The sequence below is a fragment of the Puma concolor genome, chromosome A1 (genome assembly GCF_028749965.1).
Source record: "Puma concolor isolate L17-30 chromosome A1, mPumCon1.1.hap2, whole genome shotgun sequence".
Classification (NCBI taxonomy): Eukaryota; Metazoa; Chordata; class Mammalia; order Carnivora; family Felidae; genus Puma; species Puma concolor.
The window spans coordinates 30,865,708-30,891,914 of NC_141667.1; the positions used below are offsets into that span (position 1 = coordinate 30,865,708).

A 26,207-nucleotide genomic window follows, 5' to 3' on the forward strand; every position below is an offset into this window, starting at 1 on the left:
CCTAGCAGATCTCCCACTGATTACAGAGCATCTCCTGTCTGCCTCACTTGTAACAAAGCCACAGACCCTTCTGTCTCAGATACAGGACTGGAGGGAGAGAAGACGTCTCCCTACCTCTTCTTCCAAAGCTCTCTTGTGTGGCTGGTCCTCGTGTCTGCGGATGAGAAGGTCATGCGGGAAGGTCAGTGAACAAGGCTCAGGAACCACACAAGGAATGGAGCACTGCGATGTCGGGGCCTTTTCTGGTCCGGGACTACGGAACCAAACGCCATTTAGTTTTGTCACTCACTAGTCCTCGAATACTTACTGAGTGCTTCCTTAATAAATAAACCAGGCGCCATTCTTCAGTTTTTTTGTCAGATATGAAAAATGAAGCTGAGGTTTAAGTCCCAAATTATTCCCAAATAGGCAGCACCAGCAAAATAATTAGGAGAATTAAGACAGTCCTCTCCCTTTCTCTGAGTGTGTGTGTGGTGCCTTTGTGTCACACACATGTGGGTTAGGGACTTTAGCTTATGGTTTTCCAAACGTATGTAGAATTAATTCACTTTATTATTTCATCCATGCATTTGTTTGTTCGCTTGGTATGCATCCACCCATCCACTCATTCAACTAGTGCCTGTCGTAAGCCTGCTGTGCGTCAGTCTAGGCGCTACGGATACGGTGATGACCGAGACAAAGTTCTTGCCCTCATGGAGTTTTTATTTCAAGGCAGACAATGCCCTCATATGCTTATTACATAAACATTTTGCAATTTATGTTTCCAGTAGAGATTGGCGGTTCGACAGACTGCAAATTAGAATGCAGGAGCCCTGCCCTTGCTTTCCTCTTCCTGGCTTGAAAATGTTCTTTCAGGAAAGACACCTTCCCAGATGTTTCATTACATGTTTGAAGTATTTATACACATACCTGGGGAAAATGAACTCTAACACTGTGAACTCTACAAGGCACGTAAGTCAAAAGGGTAAGTTGAGTTGTTCATCTGTGGGTTTTGACTGGTTCCCACCAGGAAACCCCTTTCAAGAAAAACCTTTACCAGCCACACACTTCAAAGAGGTTCCCAGCACTGCCGTGTTTAAAACGTGTTAATTGGACCTAACTGCAAACAGCTGCCTAGTTTAGCCACTGTTTGGATTGGCATTCACCCATCTAGATCTAGGTCATTTTTTTTGTTATGTGCCATTCATATTGGGATCTTAATACATTTGTTTTAACCTCAGAATGTGTTGCCGTCCAAAGGATTGGGACAATAAATAAAAACACAGAGACAACATATTTGTCAAGCCCTGAGGTCACTGCCAAGTACAAAAGTACATTTGAGCGGATGCCCTATTTGATAGACTGTGTGGGGTCATGGTCCTCACTTAGACATATGGGGAAATTTCCAAAACTAACAACAAAATCCGTGGCGTTTGCTGGCTTTTGTATGTGGGTGGAAGCATTGAATGATCTTTTATTGTCTGTTCTCTTCCACTTAACTGTTGAATTTTAATGCCACATTGTAGGAAGGAGGAAAGAGTAAATATTTATTAGTTTCTTAGGTGAAATTGCTGCTGGATCTCGTTTTATAGAATGTTGATGTTTTTCAAGAAGCACGTGTGGGGGCAGCTTATTGGTTAAATGCGAAGTGTGGTTTTCAAAATGTTTAACAAGTGCGAAGGCATGAGTGCTGGGCGATTAGAAGGCACATTCACTGGGCATAGTAACTGGCGTGGGCGTACTCATATGTTTTTGTGTAGCAACCAAAGGAATTATTATCCAGCAAGTTACCACCAAGAGCAACTATCTTGTGACCCTGCTGGGATTCAGTATAGACTGTGCACCCTGGAGTTATCTTCCGCAGGAGTGACAGAGCTGGGACATTTAAGTTCCCATCCAATGTTGGTTGAAGGCTGCATCTTGGACGTTAATTCTACGGCACTTCTGTCCTGCCATTCGAGTGGCCAAGTAGGGCCTGGAAGAGGATGCCTTTATGCAAAGTAATTCTGGGGCTGGCAGCTGGAAGTCAGGCTGCCGAGTAGCGAGAGCATATGTGCCCAGGGATATGGATGGGGCACCAGCAACGTCTGCTCTGGTGGTTGAGGGGCATTTGAGGATGTTGGTGGGGCTGAAATGGGGATCATGAAATAGCTCTCTATCCATCTGGGGCACATCAGTCAGTAGAAGTAGCCTTCCTGAGATTCTTTGAAACAAATTGGCCCTCAGAACATGACTTATAAATTAAATGGGTTTAAGGGGATGGAGGATATAATAAACATTGATGGTGAGAATAATGTAAGTAGTTAATATTTATTTGTTTGCACTTTGTGATAGGCATGGCTTCCCCTTTTTCCAGAAGAGGAAATGGGGACTGGAGATCTCGAATAACCTGCCCAAGGACATGCAGGTGGGATGGTAGAGACAGGAGTTGATTTCCAGCCTGACTCCGTAAAACAAACTCCAAACGTGTGAAAGTTTTAACCCAAGCCCTTCCTTTCCCTCTCCCTGCCTCCTCCTTCTTTCCTTCCTTCTTTTCTCTTTCAGCAAATATTTGAGTATATGCCATGTGCTATTATTCTAAGCACCACACAGCAGAGAAACAATTTTGGTCTTTTTTGATGTAGAGAGTTGCCCATCCCTTCCTTCTCCGGGTCCTCCCCTAACTTTTGTGGGGCTTTGGCAGGTGTAAAAACGGAGGCTCACATACCATGTCTAAATATTTAGAAGTTATAAATCAAGCTGACAAACAAATAAAATTATGTTCCATCCTTTTGCGTTGACAAATATACCTGCACAGAGGGCAGATTTGAATCAAGAATTTGGAGGCTCCGGGAGTGCCATGCAGGAGTGCGGTGGCTCAGGGCTTGTGGACTCTGTACCCACTGCCTGTGGCCTCCCTCCCTTCCCTGGCAGCCCCTCACGAGAGGTGCGGCATGCACACACGTGTAGACATCCCAGCCTGCACGTCCAAGCTCCATCCTTGATGGATGGTGGCAAAGAGCCATCCTTTGGCCACTTCTTGGTTCTTGGGCTTAGTGGTGTGTGCACTGGAGGTGTGGCCTGCTCTTGAGAGAACGGGTGTAGGAAGGCTCTGGAAGTGGGCTTGGGACCCCTTGGGCAGAAAAGGGGCACAGCCAGTGGAGGCTGGAGGTGTAGGGTCCAGGGAGCCCTCTTTCCTGAGAGACGGGGGCAATACTACTCCCCTGTGTCCTCTTTTTTAGAACTCACTTTCGGGGCGCCTGGGTGGCGCAGTCGGTTAAGCGTCCGACTTCAGCTCAGGTCACGATCTCGCGGTCCGTGAGTTCGAGCCCCGCGTCAGGCTCTGGGCTGATGGCTCAGAGCCTGGAGCCTGTTTCCGATTCTGTGTCTCCCTCTCTCTCTGCCCCTCCCCCGTTCATGATCTGTCTCTCTCTGTCCCAAAAATAAATAAACGTTGAAAAAAAAAATTTTTTTTAGAACTCACTTTCACACTCTTTTTTTTTTTTTTTTTTTTTTTTTGATTTGGCCTTCTGAAGGTTTTTTTCTTTTTTTTTCAAAGGAAAATGTGAAATTCAAACACTCCACTCATTGGACAGAGGAAAGGGTCAGTTGAGGTGACGGATGATAGATATTCTGGGAAGAGGAAGAGCCGGACTGTGGAGAAAGAGCCGGGGGCTGCTGTCTGGCCCGGACAGGCTTCTCCACGTCTGGCAGCTCTAGTCTACAGAGGGGACCATGTGCTGCCTGGAGCTCCGTCTTGACATCTCGGTGGGTTCATCCAGATGAAATGGATGAGATTTCAGTATCAGATCTTCAGCCTCTCAGCCATGGCAGTCCAAAGTTCTGGGCAAACTCCGGACATACCCACATATGTCACGCTTGCTTCCACTGGGTCAGGTTATCCTTGGGGGGGCAGGGGGTGAGGTCAGAAGCAGACCTGACCCGACCAGCACATGTGCATGCGGCATGCATTCCCCTCTCTCCCTCAGGGAAGATAGATGGTTTAATGTTTACTAGAATTAGGACTAGGACCCATGCTCACATGTTCAGTAGGTGATAAAGATCTTTATTAATTCAGCCAGTACTGATTACATGTCTGTCTAACGTTTGTGTTCCCCCTTCAGGCGATTACTCTCTCCTGGGTGAAGGTAATGGCCAACAGGTGTGCCTCTTAGGGAATCACCAGTAGATCCAGGATGGTGAGAGCTTATTTAATATGCTGACGTATTGGGCGGCGACGGGAAGGATTCCGCAGTCACACCGAGGCTCATTGAACAAGAGTGATGTGAGTGCCGTGAGGAGCCCCAACTGATGGACTTACCAAGGCGTTGCCACCGTGGGGACTCCCAGGCTGGAGATCACATGGGAAACGTAGCTGGACCTCAGGAGGTGTATGGCTTCTGTGAGGACGGAGTGGAGCTCAGGCAGCAGGGCCCTGCAAGGACGGCCCATAGCAGACCCTACCAGCCACCGACTTCAGCATGCAGGCCTTCCAGGGAGGACCCAGAGGATGGCACAGGGCCCTGCGTGTATGAATCATGTGGGTCGAGGACCTCCGTCCCCTTCCATGCCAGCACCAGGTAAAGTAAACTCTTCCCCCAGGGGCCACCTTGGAGAGAAAAGGGAAAGTGGGGGAGGAAAACTGCAAGACTGAAATATCTAGGAGACTGTTTAAATGATTGGACTGGCTGCTGTTTTAATTTCCCTCCCTACATAGTAAGGTGAAGGGCTCGGGGAAAAAGATTAGATCAACTATAGAAAATAATGAAGCTATATTTTCTTTGTGTCGCTAAATGCAGGATGCTTTTGAACTCGCCTTTGCCCTGCATGTGTTCCCCGACGCCTGCAGGCGTGGGTGCACCTGCGCGTCATGCCCGTGAGTGCACACACACCTACACACATGGCATCTTTACGGGTTTTCCCTGCCGCTGCCTCCCCCCAAGAATCTGTATCCACAAGAGCATTAATGAGAAAGGTGGGCTTCACCGGGGATTTCAAGGAGAGATGGAGGAGATGTCACTGCATACTCTGCAGCAAACATGTGTATAATCCCCCTGCAATACTGTATTTTATATCTATGATGCACCTTTTTCACATTTGAACATTTGATATCTGAATCAGAATCTGCCTTACTGTGATGGTGTGTCATAGTATAATTGGCACATTGTCATGGCAATACATAAAATAGTAGGGTTTCTTATATTTGGTGAAATCCTTGTAGCTTCCTGCTTTGTTGTCCTTCCTTAACTGTGACCAGAGGCTTACGCACCGGGGCAGTTGCATAGAGGGTTCAAAGCATGGATTCTGGAGCCAGGCTGCAGACTGTTGCTCACTAGCTCCGCCGTCCCCTAGCCCAGTGACCTGGGGCAACTTACTGAACCACTCTGGGCCTTTGTTTCCCCATCTGTGAAATAGGAATAATATTACTAATTACTTGTTACGGTTGTTGGTAGCGTTAAGTGAGTGATACGTATAGAGAGGTCGGAACAGTGCCAGGTAGAGGCAAGCACTAGATAGTCTCACAGTTAATACCCTTTAGTCCCTCCCACACAGGCCCAGCCTCCTGTCACCTCTCGGCTTTTCCCTCTTTCCTTATTTTATGAATAGTAGTCCAATGACCACTGTTTGCTATTGGAACAACCCTAGAGATCTTGCCTGTCCTCTCCAACTAGCTTGCTTCACTATTTCATCCAAATAGATCTGTTTTCCCTTTAGAGAAATTCTGAGAGATAAAAATCGCCGTATGTGGAACTGTGTTTTCATCATTATTTCTGAGGCATTTGTGGCAGATGGAAGAGGTGGTGGGATAGGACCCTATCTGGAGTGGTGTATGCTCATTCGGGAGCATATGGGGATAGGATGGGAAAGATAGGTTGGAGCCAGATGGCCATTTGAAGGATCAGTAGGGTATTTCTTCAGTACATCTCCCCACATCCTTTGTGTTTGATGGCAGCCTTCCATGCTATGGATGCCTGGTCGTGCCTACCAGCCCACGTGGGGTGAAGTGGGCTTCCACACTCTCCTCAGAGCACTCTGTATGGTGGCAGGTGCCTCTTCTCACGTATAAGGCTGTCTCTAGAAGCTTCCACACTCTCTTCACAGCACTCTGTATGGTGGCAGGTGCCTCTTCTCACGTATAAGGCTGGCTCTAGAAGACAAGTTAGTGGATGTTAACCGAGAGATTAATTGGGCTTAGGTCAAAAGTGGAGATTCAGAAAAAAAATTTTAGATACAGAAGCCTTAGATAAACATATACAAAGACAAAGAGACCCCCAGCCCATCTGGATCCAAGGCTGGTCCTGGGCCTGAATGCTCTCGTAAGATTTCCCAGACCCTCGCTGCCAGAGTTTAAATGGCTGCAGCCCTGGTTTTCTCTTCTGTGAGGCTGGACAAAATAATTAAACTCTAGCAAATGGAAAATTTCTACTGTGTGGGGTTAGCACTTTCAGCTCCAGAAACCAAACACACTGAAAGCAGAGGGTGACTTGGCATAGGGTGACCAATACCTCAACTGGTCAGTAGTCTCCCCTATTAGTTCATTTAGCTGGTGACCTTGTCTAGAACAAAGAGCTTCTAGCTGGTCACCTCTGGAACAAAGTCATGCTGAATGGGGCTTAAAAATATTTTGGGGTTTCCTTTTTGGGGGGTTTAATGAGTCATTGCCGTATTTTACCATGAATGTTTATAACCAAACCTAAATGTGCGTTGGGTCTTGAATCTCCTCCCACAACTATTTCCTATTTGTTCCCAGAAAAATTCCAATGCCAGATTTTGTCATAGCAACCAGAGGCAAATATCAAGACAGCAATAAAGAGCAAACTCGGGAAAGGGTTTCCTTCCAATGTGGCTTGAGTTTTTGTAGGGCGTCCACCGTCTGGGTGAAGCCCTTTATGAACCGCAGTGGTTGGCCCCAGAGTCCCTCGTGGGGGGATCTAGTGGAGTCCAGCTTTACTGACTTCCAGGACCCGCCAGGAAAATACATCTCTCAGTTTGCTGAGTCTGGAGAAACCGACTTGCTTGCTTCTCAGGCTTTGCACCTGTTGTGTGTTGATCTTTATTTTTGTACGTCCAAGTTTTCAAAATAAAGGGTGTTGAATTATTATCATTCCATCATACATTTCTTCTGAGGATTAAAAAAAATGTTTTTTAGCATTTATTCATTTTTGAGAGTGAGAGAGACAGAGCATGAGTGGGTGAGGGGCAGAGAGAGTGGGAGACACAGCATCTGAAGCAGGCTCCAGACTCCGAGCTGTCAACACAGGGCCAGATGCGGGTCTCCAACCCACAAACTGCGAGATCATGACCTGAACTGAAGTCGGATGCTTAACTGACTGAGCCACCTAGGCGCCCCTCTTCTGAGGATTTTAATAAACAAGCATATTGTTTATTCCCTAAATGGTCCCCTCAAATGCTTCCCCAAAGAAGGCAGGGTGTATATGAATAAGCAAACAAAACAACAAGACATGAGAGACTTCCAATACCTGCTCACAGTGTTCCTTGTACTGTTCCTTTCTTCTTTGTTGTTCTTGGCATGGTGGTGCTGTGAGGTCAGACTCTTTGCCCATATGTAAAATCATCTCCAGTTTCCCACAATGCAGCCTTCTTGCTGAAAGTGCTTTTGAGTTTTGTTTTGTTTTCTTTTGAGAGCACACACACACACATGTGAATGTGGGTGGGGGTAGGAGGGAGGATGAGAGGGGTAGAGAGAGAGAGAGAGAGCGAGAGTGAGAGAGAGAATCCCAAGCAGGCTCCATGCTCAGTGCAGAGCCCAATGCACGGCTTGATCTCATGACCCTAGGATCATGACCTGACCTGAAATTAAGAGTCACTGACTGACTGAGTGACCTAGGCACCCCACCTTTGAGTTTTGAATCAGGTATATCATGTGTTGGTTCTGAGTAGCGGTGTGTTGGCAGATGTTTAACAGCTGGATCTCAGACTGGGGCGCCTGACTGGCTCAGTCAGAAGAGCATACGACTCGATCTCGGGGTCGTGAGTTTGAGCCCCATGCTGGGTGTAGAGATTACTAAAAAAAAAGAATAAATTTTAAAAAAAGTTATCCTAACAGCTGGCTTTCAGAAAAAGAATTGCCTTGCTTTGTGGAGTGTGCTAATGTCTGTGGTGTAAGTACTCCCCCAATGGTCAATTTCAAGCTGCTAAAGTTATCTTACGAATGAGGAGCTGGAAAAAGATGCATACGATCAACTCTGGGGAACTGGCTACACCAAATAGTACTGATTCTGTGGACCACACCAGGGGTTCTCAACCTTGGTATTGTTGACACTTTGGGCTGGATAATTCTTTGTTGGTGGTGGCTGTCTTGTGCACTGCACGGTGTTTAGCTTCATCTCTGGCTTCTACCTACTAGATGATAAAAATATCCCCCTCCCCACCCAAGTTATGGCAAAAATGTCTCCAGAGGTTGCCAGATGTGCCCTGAGGGGCAAAATTGATCCCCAGCTCTGGGCCACTCTGCGTGGATGGTGTTTAGAAGATCCGTTCAGCAGATAGTAGACTTTCACCAACTGTTCTCCATGAACCATCCTTAACATGCACCTGAAGAAGTTCTCTCTCTGCCTTTTGGATGTGGTATTTTAAAAAATCAGACTATGCTTCCTTGAGGAGTCTTAAGAAGAGTGATGCCATGAAGAATTAAGGCACCAAGACAAAGCATGGCCACGAGGGGAGGATGAAGATAATTCCATGTACTGGATTCAAGAACAGAATAGATTACAATGGACTGTCCCCTTGTCCAGGCTTGTCTTGATATGGATGAGAATGGACACTCAGAGGTGAGCAGTGGCTTGTCCAAGGGCATAAAGCAAGCTGTAGATGTGCTTGGGAGGGTGATGTGGTGAAAGCCTCTGTGACATGCTAGGAATTGGAACTGACACCAACTTGCAGCTATGAGTGTCTTACAGGTAGGCTTTACAATGTTAGGTTTTGATGGCCATATTTGACATCTCCTTGTCCCAAACCTTCCTCCCCCTGCCCCTAAATATCTGCTCAGGCAAACCACATCGTGATGAGGGACTTCTGTTTCAGGCAGAATTAAATTCCCATCAGCTTCAGAAGGGAGTAGTTGATTCAAACGTTCTATTCAGGAGCTGCCTGTCATTAGAGAACAAACGTTGAAGATTGTCACTGATTTCTCTCTCCTTCCTTCCACATCTGCCTTCTCATTGATGAAGTATCTCAGGCCATTCTCAAAGTGATTTAGGGAAAGGACTTGTAGAAGAAACAGACTTTCAGTTTGTTATGTTAAGGCTGCAAGATTAATGTGATATGAACTAAGAAAGCCCTTCCTAGTTAGCACTGAAAATGTGTTTTCAATGCACAGAAGTGCCCGGTGAGAAAGGAAGTGTTAGGGAGGGATTATTTTCATCAGCAGAGTTCCTTGGCTTTGGAATTTCCAGTGAAATTAGGGCATTCATATACTAGTAAGTCAATACATTTCAAGTGCCATTAAATTGAACTTAATGAGGACAAGGAGTCTGCTTTTATTAGGAGATTGAATAAAAATGAAAGGAGTGCTTTGAATTGTGGATCTTTGAGAACACATCAACATTTGAAAAGAATTAAGATTTGGTGATTTTGTATGGAATAATTCATCGCTTCACTCCAGATTAGTTTTTTTTACAATATGAAGTACTGGCCTTCAAGAAAATTTCCCATAACCAAAGTTCATTGTCATCACCTCAGTCATCTCACCTTGTCCTTTGCTGCTTTCCCACCAGGTCCATGGTGATCATGCAAAGCAACCCCATGGGGTTGCCTTACACTGTCCTTCCCGACTTCTGGGCAGTGTGGGCCAGTTGGATTTTTGCTTTCTTTTCCCAGAGGACAATTCAGCTTCAGCATCTTAATCTAAAGAGGTCACTAGTACAGTAGTGTTAGGGGTGGTTAGGGATAGAAGGGGGAGGTGTTTTGGGTTGTGGGCAGGATTTGATGTGACTCTGTAGGGCACACCCTGCTCAGGGCTGCCCCACCAGTAAAGGCCTCATGGACGATGGGAAGAAAATTTTCTTTATTTGGCATGGCTCGTGAATTGATCTAATCTTGTTATTTTTTTAATGAAGAAGCTATCTACTCAGCAACTGATAACTTTTTAAAAGACCAGTTAACACTTTACTGTATCATCTTCTGGAAATGTTTTATGCATACCTTGTCAGGAACTTTACACAAGGCTCATTGTATATCTTGCCAAATTACTGTCCAGAGTAACATGCCAATATACACCCCTACCTACTGTATAGAAGTATCTTGATTATTGTAATTAAAAAGTTAATATGTTAGGAAGAAATCTCTCTTTTATTTATTTTTTATTAGAATTTATACAACTCTAATGAGGTTGATTACCATTTTGCATGTTGATTTTTTTATTCGGACTTTATATTTTTAGACCAGTTTTAGGTTCACAAAAAAAATTGATACGGAGGTACAGAGATTTTGCATATACCCCCTACCCCAACACATGTGTAGCCTTCCCCATTACCAACACTCACACCAGAGTGGTGTATTTGTTGCAACTAACGTAGCTACATTGCCACAACATCATCACCCAGAGTCTATAGTTTATAGCTTGTTCTTGGTAGTATAAAATTTATAGATTTGGACAAATGTATAATGACATGTAACCATCATTATGGTATCATACGGAGTATCTTCATTGGCATAAAAATCCTCTGTACTCTGTGTGAAGAGTGAATAATGGGTATACCACTCTATTTCACCTGTCCTATTCATCTATCATTCCCCCTCCCAAACCCTGGCAACCACTGTTCTTTTATGAGTTTTTTTTTCTCAAAGTAGAAAAGGTAGGAGCAATAGTTTTCAGTTCTAAGGAAAGGTCCTAATGACCTTCAAAAGCCCTAGGAACTAGGGGGTGCAAAATTGAGAAGAAAATAAGGAATTTGATCGATAATATTTGCCCGTGAGCCAACATCTGACAGTTCCAGACCTTAACGCTGCACTCTTGCAATGTTACCCACACTACAACAGCATCACCAAGAGATGTCAAGACATGAGAAGTCGTGGTCATTGGAAACAGTTTCCAAATATCTGTCTTGCTAGACTATTCCTTCTAAAGATTCCTTTGTGCCAACTACTTGTCTTTGTCATGTGATCCTTGCTGGCTCTGCAACACAGATGTGAAAAGTGAAGAAAGCATGCCTTTGGATTTCATTTCTAAAAGTAGAAAAGACACAATTAACTTTGGGGCTTTTAAAGTACTAATATTATTCCTTATATGTATCCAGAGCCGTATATAGAAATAGATTGAAAGGATGGCATGTACATGTACATAGCTCCTTACTATAAAGTGGTTAAAACTCATGGGCTTCAGGCTGAGCTCTGGGGGTTGATTGGACACATGGGACAGGATCTTATACTCAGTTGTAGACTGAGTGCCTTGCTTTTGTCCATTTATTGAAGACTAAATCAGGTGTTGGGGGAGCCACTCACCCCATCTTCACCCATAAGCCTATTTTATTCATCAAAACAATGTACTGTACTGTGAGTACTTGGGGACAGAAATCATAGCTTTTTTTGTATCCTCAGTGCCTAGCATAGTGTCAGGCATGTAATAGATTCTTTTTTTTTTAAGTGTTTTATAGCTTTATTGAAGTATAAGTGATGTAGAATCAACTGCACATTTTTAAAGTTTTCCATTTGATGAGTTTTGATACATGTATACACCCATGAAAATATCACCACAATCAAAATGCTGAACATATCCATTGCTCCCAAAGTTTCCTTTGCAATTCTTCTTCCCTTCCTCCCACTGTTCCCAGACAACCAAGGTTCTGCTTTCCACCATTGTCGATTAGTTAGTATTTTCTAGAATTTTATATAAGTGGAATATAACATTTTTAATCTTTGTTGTCTGGCTGTTTTCATTCAGCATAATCATTTTGAGATTCATTGATGTTGTTCCATATATTAATAATTTGTTCCTTTTTATTGCTGAATAGTATTCCATTGTATAAGTCATAGTAGGTATTTAACAAATGTTTGTGGCATTACATTGAATTGAAAATTAATTTTGAAAGTATAATTGGGGGAAGAGTGAATAATGGGGATACCACTCTATTTCAGTTGAATAGTCCACTTAGGAAGTCAAAATAGAAATCAGGAGGTGAGTTGGCACGGTAGAGACTTTTATTGTCTTCCAGTACCTGTTCTCCCTTTTTTTCATAGAAATGGAATGCCTAATTTGACACAGAATTGTCTGGCATAAAGACTACATTTCCCAGCCTGCTGTGCAGCTAAGTGTGGTTTTACTACTAAGTTGTGACCAATATGATGTAAACAGGAGGGGTATGTGAAACTTTAAAAAGTCTTCTTAAAGGAAGGGCAATTCCCTTCTCTTCTTCCTCCTCCCTGCTGTCTGGCACACAGTCATAATGTCTGGAGCTCTAGCAGCCATTTTGGATCAGAAGGGGTCTTAAAAATGGAAGCCACCTGGGGCAGAGCAATAGGTAGAAGAAGCCTAGATCCCTGAAATCATAGAGTGTTGTGCCAGCCCAGGGCTAACTACCTCCAGACTGTGAGAGAGAAATACATTTTGATCTTGGTTAAGCTTTTAAAAAAGTCTCTTTTGTGTTTTATGTTTTTTGCAGCCAAAACAGTCCTAAATGATACAGTTAGCAAGGATAGAGTTTGAACAAGAGGGAGTTTGATGTTGCTGAAAGGTCAATTACATCATGCTAATGTGTCCATCTTCACTTTTAAGGAATTTTCTGAATAGAAACATGGCATCAGCCTCTTTTGGTGAGTTCTGGAGAAACACTGACAAATCATTGTGACCCATTCTGCTTTTCCCAACCATGCAACTCACTCACATCGATATATATCTATCATTAACATTTTAGATTTCTCAAAATTGTAACTTGTTTTACATTTATTTACATTTAACTTGGTGAGTCTCTGGTGAGACATGAGGTTAGCCTAATCTCATTAAATTTTTTTTTTTTACAAATCATACTTATGGTGGCTTATTTGGAAATGCTTTCTGTAGCTGTCTAGTCTCATATATCATGTATGAATTCTTGTTATGCTTAATTCCTAGGGATGGTTTGACTTGTGGCTCTCCCTCTTTTTTTTACATTTGAGATATTTCAAACATACAGAAAAGAGTGTCCCAATGTCATTTATCTGGCAAACATGGCTGTAGAACAGTAGCTGTCACTTTATTTATGGATTTAGCAGCGGAACCTTCTTTTCAAATGGTCCTGTATGCAGAGCTCCATGACATAAAACATGTATCAGAACTTGTCTGGTTGAAGTGGCAGTGGAGGGCTCGGAGCCTTACTGGGTAAACATCTCTTTGCCTGTTTCCCCCCCCCCCCCACCAAGGAGGCCCCTGAGATGCGCTCACAGAGCATGAAGGCCCTCTGGGAGTGGCTGAAAACCACAGATTCAGGATATGTTCAAGATCCTGAAAGAAAGTAAGCAGGAGGCTATCCTCTGATCAGTCAAAATACATGACACAATGCCCAGTTTCAAGCCCATACATTTGGTTCATAAAGGAGCCTGTAGGACTGTCGTTCAAATCTCTGTGCTCTTTTTCTACTCACGGTTATAGCAAACTTTGTCATCTGGTTTCCCAGTCATGGGAGAATAGAACAACTCAGAGGAGGAAGACAGACAGCCAGACATGACTGTGGCTAGCAGTGAGACCAATGAGAGAAGGCAAGAATGTTTTAAAAAGACAAACACAAAGCATTAAAAACCACCTTCTGAGGTCATTTAGGGTAAATGTCATCTCCCTAATATGTTTCAGTGGGTCACAAAGGCATGTTTTTATATATTTGTGCATATATTTATATATGGGTATGTATTTACATATATTTAGCAAGAGCGGACATATATATAATATGTACATATATATATATATATATATATATAGTATTTTGCTTAGTGTTTATGAAAATGACCCTGAGAAAGAGCCTCACTTATCTTTTATATTGTACATTCTGTCTTATAGTAACAACTTATTGAGATGTTTATTATGTGCCAGGTAGTGAATGTCTTTGTGTAGTTAACTTATTTAACCCTCACCACTATTTATGAACTAGGGACCGTCCCCGGAGATGCAGAGAAGTTAGTCCCCTTGCCCAGTGTCAGACAGTGAGCATGTGGTGGAGCTGGGATTCAAACCCAGGCATCCTGGCTCCAGGGCCCGTGCTCTTAATATATGCCAGTATCTTAGGAGAATTTCCAATATTGAAACAATAATGTGCAAGCATCCTGTGGCTAGCAAGATTTTCAGTTGTCTGGAAAACCCATTTATCCCTGTGAGTGGAAAATTTGTCCTCCACCAATCCTGGGTATAGGGAAGAACACATTGAATTGAAACTGGAGTGCACATCTCCTAATGTATCTCAGTAGCTCCCTCTGCCATAGGGCTTTTCACATTTTTTTTTTAACCCTTATTTATTTTTGAGAGAGAGAGAGACACACACACACACACACACACACACACACACACACACACACAGAGTGTGAGTGGGGGAGGGGCAGAGAGAGAGGGAGACACAGGATCTGAAGCAGGCTCCAGGCTCTGAGCTGTCAGCACAGAGCCCAACACGGGGCTCGAACTCATGAACCATGAGATCAGACCTGAGCTGAAGTCAGACGCTTAAGCGACTGAGCCACCCAGGCGTCCCTACCATAGGGCTTTTCAGAGGGCCACAGAGAGGCTGACCAACCTGAGTGGTGCTGAGTAACCAGGAAATAGTATCCCGCGGTTGCACTTGACAATGGAAATGAAACACGTGGATCAAACCACCTGCATGATGGTTGCATTTCCTCTGTAGTATTGTCATCTTCCTAGTGGCTCAGGAGGTATTTTGGAGTTGACATAGAAACTCCTGTGTTTTTTAGAGGCATTTTCTTTCTGGCCTGCGTTTATATAATGTGGTGGAGGAGTCAGAGGCTTCAGGCTTCAGAAGTGAATCCTGTTTCAAGTTGTGAAAGTACCAGGATGTGGGGTACAGGTCCTCAGGTGCTGGGATTGGCCTGACTTCATGGCCAGCCTCAGTTGCTGTCCTTTGCGCTGTGGGCTACAGAAATTCCTTGGCTTTTCCTGTTGTTAAGTTTGTAGGGGTGGGCTTATCCACCTTTCTGGAATGAAACACCAATTCAAGGGAAGCTTCTGACTGTAAAAGGTCTACCCGTTCCAAAGGGGACCCAGAAGCATATTTTCTCATAGGGCTGGTACCTTCGTCAGTTCAGGCTGCCGTAACAAGATACCCCAGGCTGGGTGGCTTCAACAACACACATTCGATTCTCACGGTTCTGGAGACTGCGAGTCAGATCACAGTGCCAGCATGGTTGGGTCCTAGCAAGAGCCCTCTTCCTGGTTTACAGATGGCTGCCTTCCCACTGTATCCTCACATGGTGGAGAGATCATTTCGCTCATCTTTCTTTTTATTTTTTTCAAATTTTAAACGTTTGCTTATTTATTTTTGAGAGAGAGAGAGAGAGTGAGAGCGAGAGTGAGCATGCCGGAGCGTGTGTGAATGGGGGAGGGGCAGAGAGAGAGGGAGAGAGAGAATCCCAGGCTCGAGGCTCGGACCCACGAATCGTGAGGTCATGACCCAAACCAAAGTCAAGAGTCAGATGCTTAACCGACTGAGCCACCCAGTGCCCCACATGTTTCTTATTGAGAAAGGATTTTATTATCCCACCACGAGGGCTCTACCCTCATGACTTAATTACTTCTCAAAGAACCCACCTCCAAATACCATCATGTTCAAGACTAGGGTGTCAATATATGAATTTTGAGGGTACACAAACATTCAGCCCATAGCAGTTGGAGTGTTAATTGGTTACACATTCCCCCCTCGGTTTTATTTTCATGGTGGCTGTAAATAGGTGAGTCATGCAGCAAATCTCACACACGCATACGTGTGGTCCATCAGCCAGGCTTTAAAGCAATTCATTTCCTTTCTTTTTATTTTAAGAAGATAAGTCAAAATAAAGCAAATAAAAATGCTCAGCACATTTGCTTTAGCTGTTAGCAAAATCCAATTCCTTATAACTGTTAATCACACCATATTGTTTCAAGCCAACCCCATGTAAATGCCCCTTTCCCATACTTGCCTGCCTGCTGAACTCCTATTTATCTCACAAATCCCAGTTTCTCTGTGACCATTTTTGTGCTTTTCTGAACACAGAACATCCCTCTATTACAGAAAATATCTCATGAAGTAATTATTTGTTGCGTATCCACTGCCCTGAATAGGGTATGAGTTTCATGAAGGTAGGATTCATAACTTATATATCACCATGCCCTTGTACAGGTATATGTACAAGGGTCTTCTAAGATTCCCAAGGCCCCCAAGCTTCCCACCTTCCTGGTATACACACCTCCTTGAATGTGAATGGGACCTGTGAATATGAAGGGTGTTGCTCCCCTGACTAGGTTACATTATATGATTAAGGAAAGGGATTTTGCAGATATACTGAAGTTTCCAAATCAGTCGATTTAGAGTTAACCTAAATGGAGGTTATCCTGGTGGGCCTGTCTTAAATCAGGTGAAAGACCTTTAAACCAGCCTAGACTTTCCCAAAGGAAAAGATTCCCCTTCTGGATTCGAAGAAGTCAACATCCATGTTTTAAGAGCAAGGACCCACACAACCAGGACCTGAAGTGGCCTCTGTGAGTTGAGAGCAGTTCATGACCAACAACTCTCAAGAATATGGGGAGCTGTGCTATGTAGCCACAAGGAAGTGAATTCTGCCAACAAGTCAAATGAACTTGGAAGTAGATGGTTCCTTAGTCAAGCCTCCGGATGGGAATGTAGCCTGACTGACACCTTAATTGCAACCTTATGAGAACCCGAGCAGAGACCCAGTTTAGCCATGCGCAGACTCCTGACCCATGGAAACTATGAGATAGTAAATGTATGTTGTTTTCAGCCACTAAAGTTGTGGTAATTTGTTATACAACAATAGAAAACTAATACAGTAGGCATTTCTTAAATGTTTGTTGAATTTAATCAGGGAAATAGAATAGTTCAAGTGAATCTTTGCTGAAGTTTTGGCCAATTTTAAGAATGTAGACATTGTAAAGAATTGCTGTCTTCTGATGAGTCTTCTACCCGTCCAATCAACTTCACACACTTCCAGGGTTTCCGTAAATATCAGCTTCTGATTGTCTGGAAATAGGAAGGGAGATTCTCTCCAGCCGTCTTTCGGCATTCTTGGGAGATAGATTGGCTAAAAATTGATGTTGAAATGAGACCACCATCATTTTTCAGTCTGCTCACTATGTACAGAGCTCAGGATGATTAGAAAATGTAAAACACATGTGAATGGCTCAAACCCCTTTAGTTAAATCACATTTACATAGATCAGTTTTCCCGAAGGACACAAGTTAGCTGAACTTAAGCAATTAAAAAAAAAACAAACCCCAAACTAGAACCTTTTGCTAAAGCCAAAAAACATGGATGAGTTAAAGCATATCAGATGTAATGGTTTGTTTTGAGAAGTGTTTGGTTGGTTGTCTATATGTGTGTGTGTGTGTGTGTGTGTGTGTGTGTGTGTGTTTAAGGCAGATAGAAAAACAGAACTTGCAAGATCTTTGGCTGCCAAGGTAGAAACCCAGTATATGGGGTTTAGTTCCACCAAAGTAGTTGATACCATCAGGATCACCGGTGACCCAGGTCAGGGACGTGCTTCTGGCTCTCCATTACATTCCAGAGCCACTGTAGGGGCCGTGGCAGCAGAGGGACTGTGAATGTGGCTGAAAACAAAATTGGACCCAACCCTGGCCTTGGTGTTCCAACCAGAGCAAGTTTCTAGGACCTTGATATACTACCTTGGGGGCCTCTCCTTGCTTTTCTGCCTTGTGGAGAATAAGAATAAACTTTTTGGTCCTAGAACCTCTTCCTTCCTATTGACATTTTCAGTTCTACTTGCCCTTAGCTAAATGTAGCTTCCTATTTCTAAGAAAAGAGCCTGAAGGAGCCTTTTGAAGGCCTCACAGACAGTCTCAGAAGGCTTCATGGGCAGCAAAGAACTCCCAGCAAACTACAAGTTGATGAGTTAAGTGTAAACGGATCAGACACATATGGATTACATTTTTGGGGAAATACACACGGGCTTACAATGTAAAGCGGGGCAGTGGGGGTAGGGTTGGGGTGGAGAAGAGAATGCTTGGAAAAATGTGGTTTGGGTCTTGCCAATTGCAAAATGTTAGAAACAAATAATTTGAGATGTTTTGCCCAACCTAGAGCGCGTCTGGATTCACCCTTTCCTTCTATTTACGTGCCATTTTCAGACTCGACGTGCATGCCAGTGCTGGTTTGGGTCGTGGGTGGATTTTTTTGAATGCAGTTCTTTTGAAAGATGATTGCATGTGTAGCTTCTGAGTGTGCAGGATGGAGTGGTGTTGGGAAGAGATGGGCATTTAGAGATATCTTCCCGCCTCTGGGCCTAACTGTCCTAAGCCCCTCTGGTATATTCTACTTGGAGGTTCCAAGTCCAGGCTGTGCTAGTGGGGAAATGTGGCAGCATGAGAAAGGTACTCAACCTCAGTCTCCCCACCTGTAAAGTGGGGAGAATATTACCTACCCCAGGGCACGTGGGGACTGAGATGCTGTATAGTGTGGTGTTAGGAGTGTGAACTCTGGAGGAATATTCCTGGGATACCATCGCAGCTCTGACAACTGTGTGAACTTGGCCAACTTCTTCGGCCTCTCTGTACCTCAGTTTCTGTCCACCTTTATGATGGGGAAAATGTTAACACCCACCACATAGACTTGCTTTAAGCATTAAAAGAGTTATTCCATGTAAAGAACTTCGCATGGTGCTGGGCACATGGTAAGTGTTTGGCAAATGTTAACAATTGCTATTGTTGCTTATAAATTCTCTTTTTACCTTAAGCCTTGGACATGGTAGAAAATAAGTCAAGTTCACCTTGAGGCTGAGGACAAGGACAATTACAAGGATAAGCACCTTACTCTAGCTGCAAGGGTCTTCTCTGGATTATGTTCCTTTTCTTACTGCTTCAGTTTATAGATTAATTCTCTGGTTCTTCCACCCCAGAATAAGAAGCAGGTAAATTTTCCATCGAAACTTAGGCTCATCTTTTTCTCCATTCTAGGGAGGATCCTTTTCTCTCCTCTGCTTTACCACTATCTAGCATCCAGAGTCACCTAATTCAAGAGCCCAACTAAGTCATCCCAGAGTGTGAGGTAACTCCCGGGGCACAGATGGAAGGAAGTCATGAGGTTAGTGTTCTGGTTTAATGCATTGCTTCTCAATCCTTTTCACACTTCAGGATGAACTGGGGAGCGTTAAAGAGATAATAGAGGTTTTGAGTGTGGAGCTTGGGGATTAATACATTTAAAAGTCTCCAGATGCTTCTAATGTGCAGTGAGGGCTAAGAGCCACTCTGGCTTAAGCATGAAGAGTGGTCATTGTGGGTGCTTCCCCTGGTCATTTCTTTTCTTTCTTTTTTTTTTTTTTAATTTTTTAATGTTTTTATTTATTTTGAGACAGAGAGAGACAGAGCATGAGCAGGGGAGGGTCAGAGAGAAAGGGAGACACAGAATCGGAAGCAGGCTCCAGGCTCTGAGCTGTCAGCACAGAGCCCAATGCGGGGCTCGAACTCACGGACCATGAGATCACGACCTGAGCCCAAGTCGGACGCTTAACCGACTGAGCCACCCAGGCGCCCCTCCCCTGGTCATTTCTGGCCCTCACCTCTTTTAACTCATTGGCCTGTCCTTGGAAGGCCAAACGGGATTTCTGTCCTCCTGATCTCTGACCTTCACTCAGTGGGCAAGCTTTCCTCTGGGGCTCTGAACTTGAGGTCTACAGAAGCAAGGCCACTTTGTCTCTGAACCCCGGGCAGGTTTTGGGTCAGTGCTGCCACCCAAGTGGTTGGCATCCCCACTCCCACCCCAGCGCGGCTCTGGGGGTCTTGTCTGAATCCATGCCTTCTTTTTCTGCTAACAAAGAGTGGTGGTGATGGTGATGGTGGTAGCAGTGACGGTCATTTGGGGGTGGTGGAGGTGATGGTGACCATAATGGTGGTGATGATGGTTTGGTGGTGATAAAAGTTCAGTCAAGAAAGCAGAAGCTTGGAGGAAGTATCGATGTTCTGTTCAGAGGAACCACATGGTGAGCCAAACAGAAGTATCTTTGTTTGCATTTGCTGAGGCAATGGCAATAGCTGGTTGGATCAGTCAGCATTTGGTGAGGAAAGCAGAGCTACTCTGGGTGACATGGAATAAGGGATTTATTATAGAGATTAGACTTCCTCAATGTGGAAGCCAGTGGAAAAGTCTATGCAAGGCTGTTGCCTCTGTGTCTGATGTTGGGCCTAAAGTTTCTACGGTCAGCAGGGCCTGCACGTGGGATGGAAAGTTGGCTATGAAGTGGGGGAGAGCAAGAACAGACTGGAACCTGCCTCTCACTCTCACCGCCTCCAATCTTGATAACACAGGTGACCTGCAGGACAAGTGGGTGCCCATCACTGCAGAGCCACACATGCACCTGGACCAGGAACCAGAGAAGCTGGAGGAGACCCAGTGGGCAGTGGAGATGCTGTGGGCCCAGCCAGTGTCCACAGCACCCAGGTGAGCCAGCAGGTCTGAGACAGCGTGTGTGGGTTCCTGCTGTGGCTGGTGCCCTAATCAGACCTCCCGAGTGGGGTGGTCACTGCTTCACCCTGCCTTCCAAATCTCATGCAGATTTCTCTTGTTGCCAGCCTGAATTCAGAGCCATACAGGGAAGGAACTCTGGGACATTGTTTAGTTCTTGTGACACGGGACATGGTCACCACGGTGGGGGCCTCACGTAGCTCAGGTGGAGTAAAAGCTTCATCGCCCAGAATGGCCTGTGCATGACACTCACCTTTAACATTTCAAGTGGGGAGAGGCAAGGGTAACCAGACCTGAGCCAAGGGGCAGCTGAAGACTGGACACCAGAGCCCTTTATACTCTCAGGTCAAGGAATAGCCTGGCCATTTCATCTCATCCTCAGAAGCTGGAGTCTTTGGCATCCCCTCTACCCCCTAAGCACTGAAGGCTCACGTCTCGTCCACTAATCCTTGACTTTGCGCAGGGGCTGGATAAGGCTGAATCCCTCTTTGGGATTCTGGTGTGCCTCTGACCTCGCCCTGGTGTCTCTTTGAATGGCTCTTTTCTTGGTATTGACCCTACTCTCTACTTCTGACGCCTATTCCTGCTAAATCCTCTAGCTGGACCTATAGGTCTCTTTGGTGGCCAAATCCTCAGATGGTGGGCAATCCCCTTGGTGACTCTAAAGTGCTCAGGAGTTACAGCCCTGGGAAAGCTTCTACCCTCTTCCTAATACTCTGGCTTCTGAAGGCTTCATTTACCAACAAATAGAATTATCATATAGTTTCTATTCTTGAATTTGAGAATTGCCTTCACCAAAGATGCATTTAGAATTTAACTCAGCCATGTGCTCTCTTATTTTGTCCATCATTGCTCTAACCCATGTGAAATCATGGATGGGTAGCCAGGAATGGAAGCAGCCGGTTTTGAGTTTTGTACTGTGAAATGAGTAGTTTGGGATTTGGTAGTCAGAACTGTATTCGCCCCTCCCTCTTTTTCTCATTTGCTATGCTACCTTGTTTGTGAACATTTTCTCCACCTGCAAGCAATTTACACAAATCGTAAACTATGTAACTGTTGTAATCTCTGTAGCTATGACTTGAGACTGGAAAATGACCAGTTGTCATCAGATTTGAAAACTCCTAGAAAAGGTCCTCTCACTTGTGGTCTCGTGCCTGATACTTCTCAGATGGTAGACAAGTTGTTAGAATTGTTTGCACCTCAGTTTTCTTGTCTCTGAAGTGAGTGGGTTTGCCTTGCATTTCATGCCATGTTCTTTGAAGTCCCCGGCATTGCCAGAGGACTCATTGGGACATTGGAGTTGGGGAACAGGATGGGGTCTAGGCTCCCTTCATCCCTCATTCAACTAGCAAAGAATCACCTAGGTCTATTTTATATATTTGGTTTCTGTGATAGATTGGATTATTGGTCAGCTAACAATCACTCCCTGCCCTGTCTTCCTTACAGCAGACTGTACTCTCCTGTCCTACTGACTTTGGGTTTGGCCATGAGATTTACCCTGACCAATGGAATATGAGAGGATGTGACATCGGTAGAGGTTTCAAATGTACTTGCAGGATTTGTCTTGCCTCTTGTGCTCTTTCATTTACTAGGAGAATGTGCCCACAGGTAGTCACAGTAGAAAGAAAGAGAGAGTTGTGAAGCAGACCCAAACCTGACCATAGCCTGAGTCCCACCTACACTCGTTTATTACCCTCAATCTGCAATCTGTAAGCATGAGAATAAATGTTAAAAGCATTTTGTTTTGGGGAGTGGTTTGTTACACAGCATTATTATAGTCATAGCTAGCATAGCTTACAAATAAGTTTTAATAAATAATCATATCTTTTGGTTTAAAAGAAGTTTGAATAGCTCTGGCTTTGCTGATTTTTCAGCTCTCCCACCCAGTTCTAACATCCTAAGTTTCTGTCTCTGTATGTATCTAGGAAAGAGAGAGAGGGATAAAGAGTTTTAGAAACAAAAATCTTAAGGGAAGGAAGAAAAGATAAGAGAAAGTAGAAGATTTTCTTTTTTGGGGAAGGGACGCTTATCAGGGAGCAGGGAGCAGAGATGGACAGATCCATAGTTAAAGTGTATTTTATTTCTTTGAATCATCAAGTAAGCAGATTTCACCCCTGGTATTATTTTGCACTGTTGCATTATTTTGTCCACTTCTGTATTCCATTTGCACAACCTCGAAATTCCAGGAAGAAGGTAAAAGAATAACATTGTACATAGCCCTGGGTTGTGCTGTGTTTATTTCATCATGGACCGTTCACTTGGGCTTAACCTCAAACTGACCTTTCTGACTCCAGAGAAGACAGCAAAGCTTTGTCAACAGATTCAAAATCATACTCTAAAGGAACAGAAATAGCTCACTTCCTCGGCTAGAGATGTTTTCCATTCTCACTTTTCGTGTCTGTGGTCATAGGGAGATCATTTTTAGGAATTCCTAGACAACTTTATTACTGAAGGGCATGCATAGATACCCTGGGGTCTTAGACAACCGGCACCCCACCCTAAACGCTGAATGTATTAGCAGCAGGTTGGAGGGAGGATGAAAGTCTTAGGCTATTTTCAAGCCTATTTTGCTCCAGCGCTTTTCAACATGGCTTCATTTTATTGTTAAAGTTTGAGAACATCTCAAATGTAAATATAAAACTATAGTCCAGGGGCGCCGGGGTGGCTTAGTCGGTTAAGCATCCGACTTCAGCTCAGGTCATGGTCTCGCGGTTCATGAGTTCGAGCCCCACGTCGGGCTCTGTGCCGACAGCTCAGAGCCTGGAGCCTGCTTCACATTCTGGGTCTCCCTCTCTCTCTGCCCCTCCCCTGCTCACGCTCTGTCTCTCTCTGTCTCTCAATAATAAATAAATGTTAAAAAAACAAACACTATAGTCCAAAGCCAAGAATAAGGGATATTTGGATGCCCTCAGTTCGAATGAATAATTAAAAGGTTACCATATCCTCTGCAAGGATGAACGATATTTTGGACCAGATCATTAGAGGATGGTTCTATTTCCCAGAAAGGGTCTTCTGAGGTTTGTGAGGGCAGCATGAGGCAGGCTGGGCTTGTCTATGGCATGGGCTGGGTTTGAGGTCATCTCTGCCATCAGCCTGTGCTCAGGTTGTGTCTTACACTGATGGCCATCTGATTTTGGGTATTGAATGATTCACCTGCTTGTTTGTACTGGATTGAACGTCTTTGAGGACAACAGGAGCTGCTTAATATTTTACAGCCAGAAGTTGGCACTACCTGTATATAGGGAATTCTGCATGACCTACAATGTCGTGTAGGGAGAAGAGGGCTCTAGGAGATTATTTAATTTAGGTTGATTAATGAGTATCTAGCAAAAAAATGTGCCAATAGTTGTATTTATTGAATGCCAGGAGATTTTATAATAAACACCCTTTTCCGATAACCTCTAAAATGAATAAAAGAATATATACCGCCCCCCCCCCCCCCAGCTACTAGAAAGGAAAGATGCAATTTAAAGACACAAAACCAATCTGGATAAAGGCAAGAAAAAAGAGGGGCGCCTGGGTGGCTCAGTCGGTTGAGCATCCGACTTCGGCTCAGGTCATGATCTCACGGTCCGTGAGTTCGAGCCCCACATCGGGCTCTGTGCTGACCGCTCAGAGCCTGGAGCCTGCTTTGGATTCTGTGTCTCCCTCTCTCTCTGACCCTTCCCCATTCATGCTCTGTCTCTCTCTGTCTCAAAAATAAATAAACGTTAAAAAAAAAAAAGGCAAGAAAAAAGAGAAAAGGAACACAGAACAGTTTGGACAAATAGTAAGGTAGGGTATTTCAATAGAAATGAGCCAGTTATTACATTAAATATTAGTGAACTAAATATTACAAATGAAAGGTAAAGGTTGTCATAGTGAATAAAAAACAAAACTGGAGTCTATGCACCTTGTAAGTGATATACCTTAAAATAAGGTGTATGGCCATGGTCCTTTCTGAAAGCAGCATGGCATGTACCAAGAGTCATAAGTTCACTTATACCCTTTGATCTTATAAGTCATTATAGTTAAGACCTCAGAATGTGGAGTGGGATAGACCTTAGTTCAAATTCCATCTCTGCCCTGCATAAGCTATGTGATCTTGGGCAAGTAACAATCTTTTGCTTTTTCATCTGTAAAATGAGGGTAATTTGTACTTTTCTCATAAGGATGTTGTAAGGAGTCCATGACAATTTGGGTATAAGTTCTTATCACAGAGCCTGGCATGTAGTAACTGCTCAGTAAATGTTAGCTATTATAATCACTGCTGCTGCTGCTGCTACTATTTTTTATTAATGGGTTAAAAGCAGTTTCTAATATCAGGGAAACAATTATATCAGGGAAATAGTAAGCTAAAGACAAATGTAGTATGCATGAAGATGTTTATTGCATCTGCCTATAGCAATAAGAAATTAGAAACAACCTGTCTCACTCATTCATTCATTCATTCATTCATTCATTCAATTCAACAAATATTTACTGAGATCTTATTACATGCTAAATGCTGTTTCCCACTGTTTGGGATACATCAGTGAACAAGACAAAAGTTGCTGCTTTTGTGATGGGGAATGTGTAGCTAAACTGTGGGGCAGTAACCCAATGGAATGTTCTGCAACTGTTAAAAAAAAAATAGCAGTGAAGGCATAGAAAGTTGTTTGTAGTATGTAAAATCAAAAAACAGACAAGGAAAACAGAGATGCCTTAAAATATGCCTGGGTAGACAGAGACTGAAATGGAGCCTTTGAAAATACAGATGCCTGTAAGGGTGATGGGATTGTGTTCTTTATTTTCAATAACATATGACATGGTTTTATGAAATTATGAAAAAATATATGTAAGTAATTGAAAAAAGTGAATTGGCACAAAGAAAAACTTCTTATGGTTAAGGAATCAAAGTGAGGCTCTAGGCAGAAGAGGAAATTGCCTATGTAACAGGGAAGGGAAAATTGCTCTTTCGAAACAGAAATGACCGTTGTAGCTTCCCTGTGTGCTGGGAACAGAAGATTTCATGCCAGGGAAAGGCAGTTCTTTGTTAAGGAAACCTTATTAAGCCGATGAGTAGAAGAGGCCCCGAAGTCCCTAGAAAGGGGTAGTTCATACTTAAACATGTCTGTATAATAAAGTAACAGAAACTTCAGTTTTCCCTCAGCAGTTTGAGGGTATAGGGAGAAACAGGGATTTGGAACCTGGAATATGGGGAGAAGATGAGCAAGGAGAGATTCAGCTCGAGAGGGCAAGAGTGGTGGGGATAGAACAGCAACTTTAAGAACACTGATAACTAATATTCAATTTTAAGCTCTTTTCTGTTTTTTTTCCCCACCTTTCCCTAACAGTATGACTATGGGATTGAAAGAGGGGGTAATGTCCTAGGAGGAGAGCACATACAGGTGTTCAGAGGAGAACACAGAGGCAGGAGGCAAGATGGCGACTACAGACCAAGAAGTCTCTGGAAGGGAGAACTTAAGTGTGGGGTAGCTAGGAGACCTCAAGTTCCGCCCCCCGCCCCCCAACATGCCCTCCCTTGGGAATCCTGAGGAGAGTACTGTATTCCCATGGGATGTGGGCTCAGGACATTTTGTTTGGATATTAAAAGAAAGCTGGTGCCATAGGACATTCAGAATTCACATACACAAGGTGATCCTAGCATCC

At 43.9% G+C, this 26,207-nt stretch overlaps 1 protein-coding gene across 5 annotated transcripts in view; it reads left to right on the plus strand.

Moving 5' to 3' along the window:
• Nucleotides 1-818: 818 nt before the first annotated feature.
• The window catches only part of LOC147584077 (uncharacterized), a 132,606-nt gene continuing 107,217 nt past the window's right edge, over nucleotides 819-26,207 (plus strand). For 3 of the 5 annotated variants that reach the window (XR_015240817.1, XR_015240816.1, XR_015240818.1), the window contains exons 1-6: nucleotides 819-1,947; nucleotides 2,314-2,386; nucleotides 3,518-3,726; nucleotides 4,083-4,538; nucleotides 19,073-19,163; nucleotides 20,420-20,552. Coding sequence is in view for 2 of the 5 variants with exons in the window: in XM_086677398.1 (XP_086533524.1) it covers nucleotides 4,352-4,538; nucleotides 20,420-20,552 (320 nt within the window). In the remaining 3 variants the exon portion in view is untranslated. The remainder of the gene's footprint in view (nucleotides 1,948-2,313; nucleotides 2,387-3,517; nucleotides 3,727-4,082; nucleotides 4,539-19,072; nucleotides 19,164-20,419; nucleotides 20,553-26,207) is intronic. The other 2 variants (XM_086677398.1, XM_086677393.1) reach the window with 2 other exon arrangements.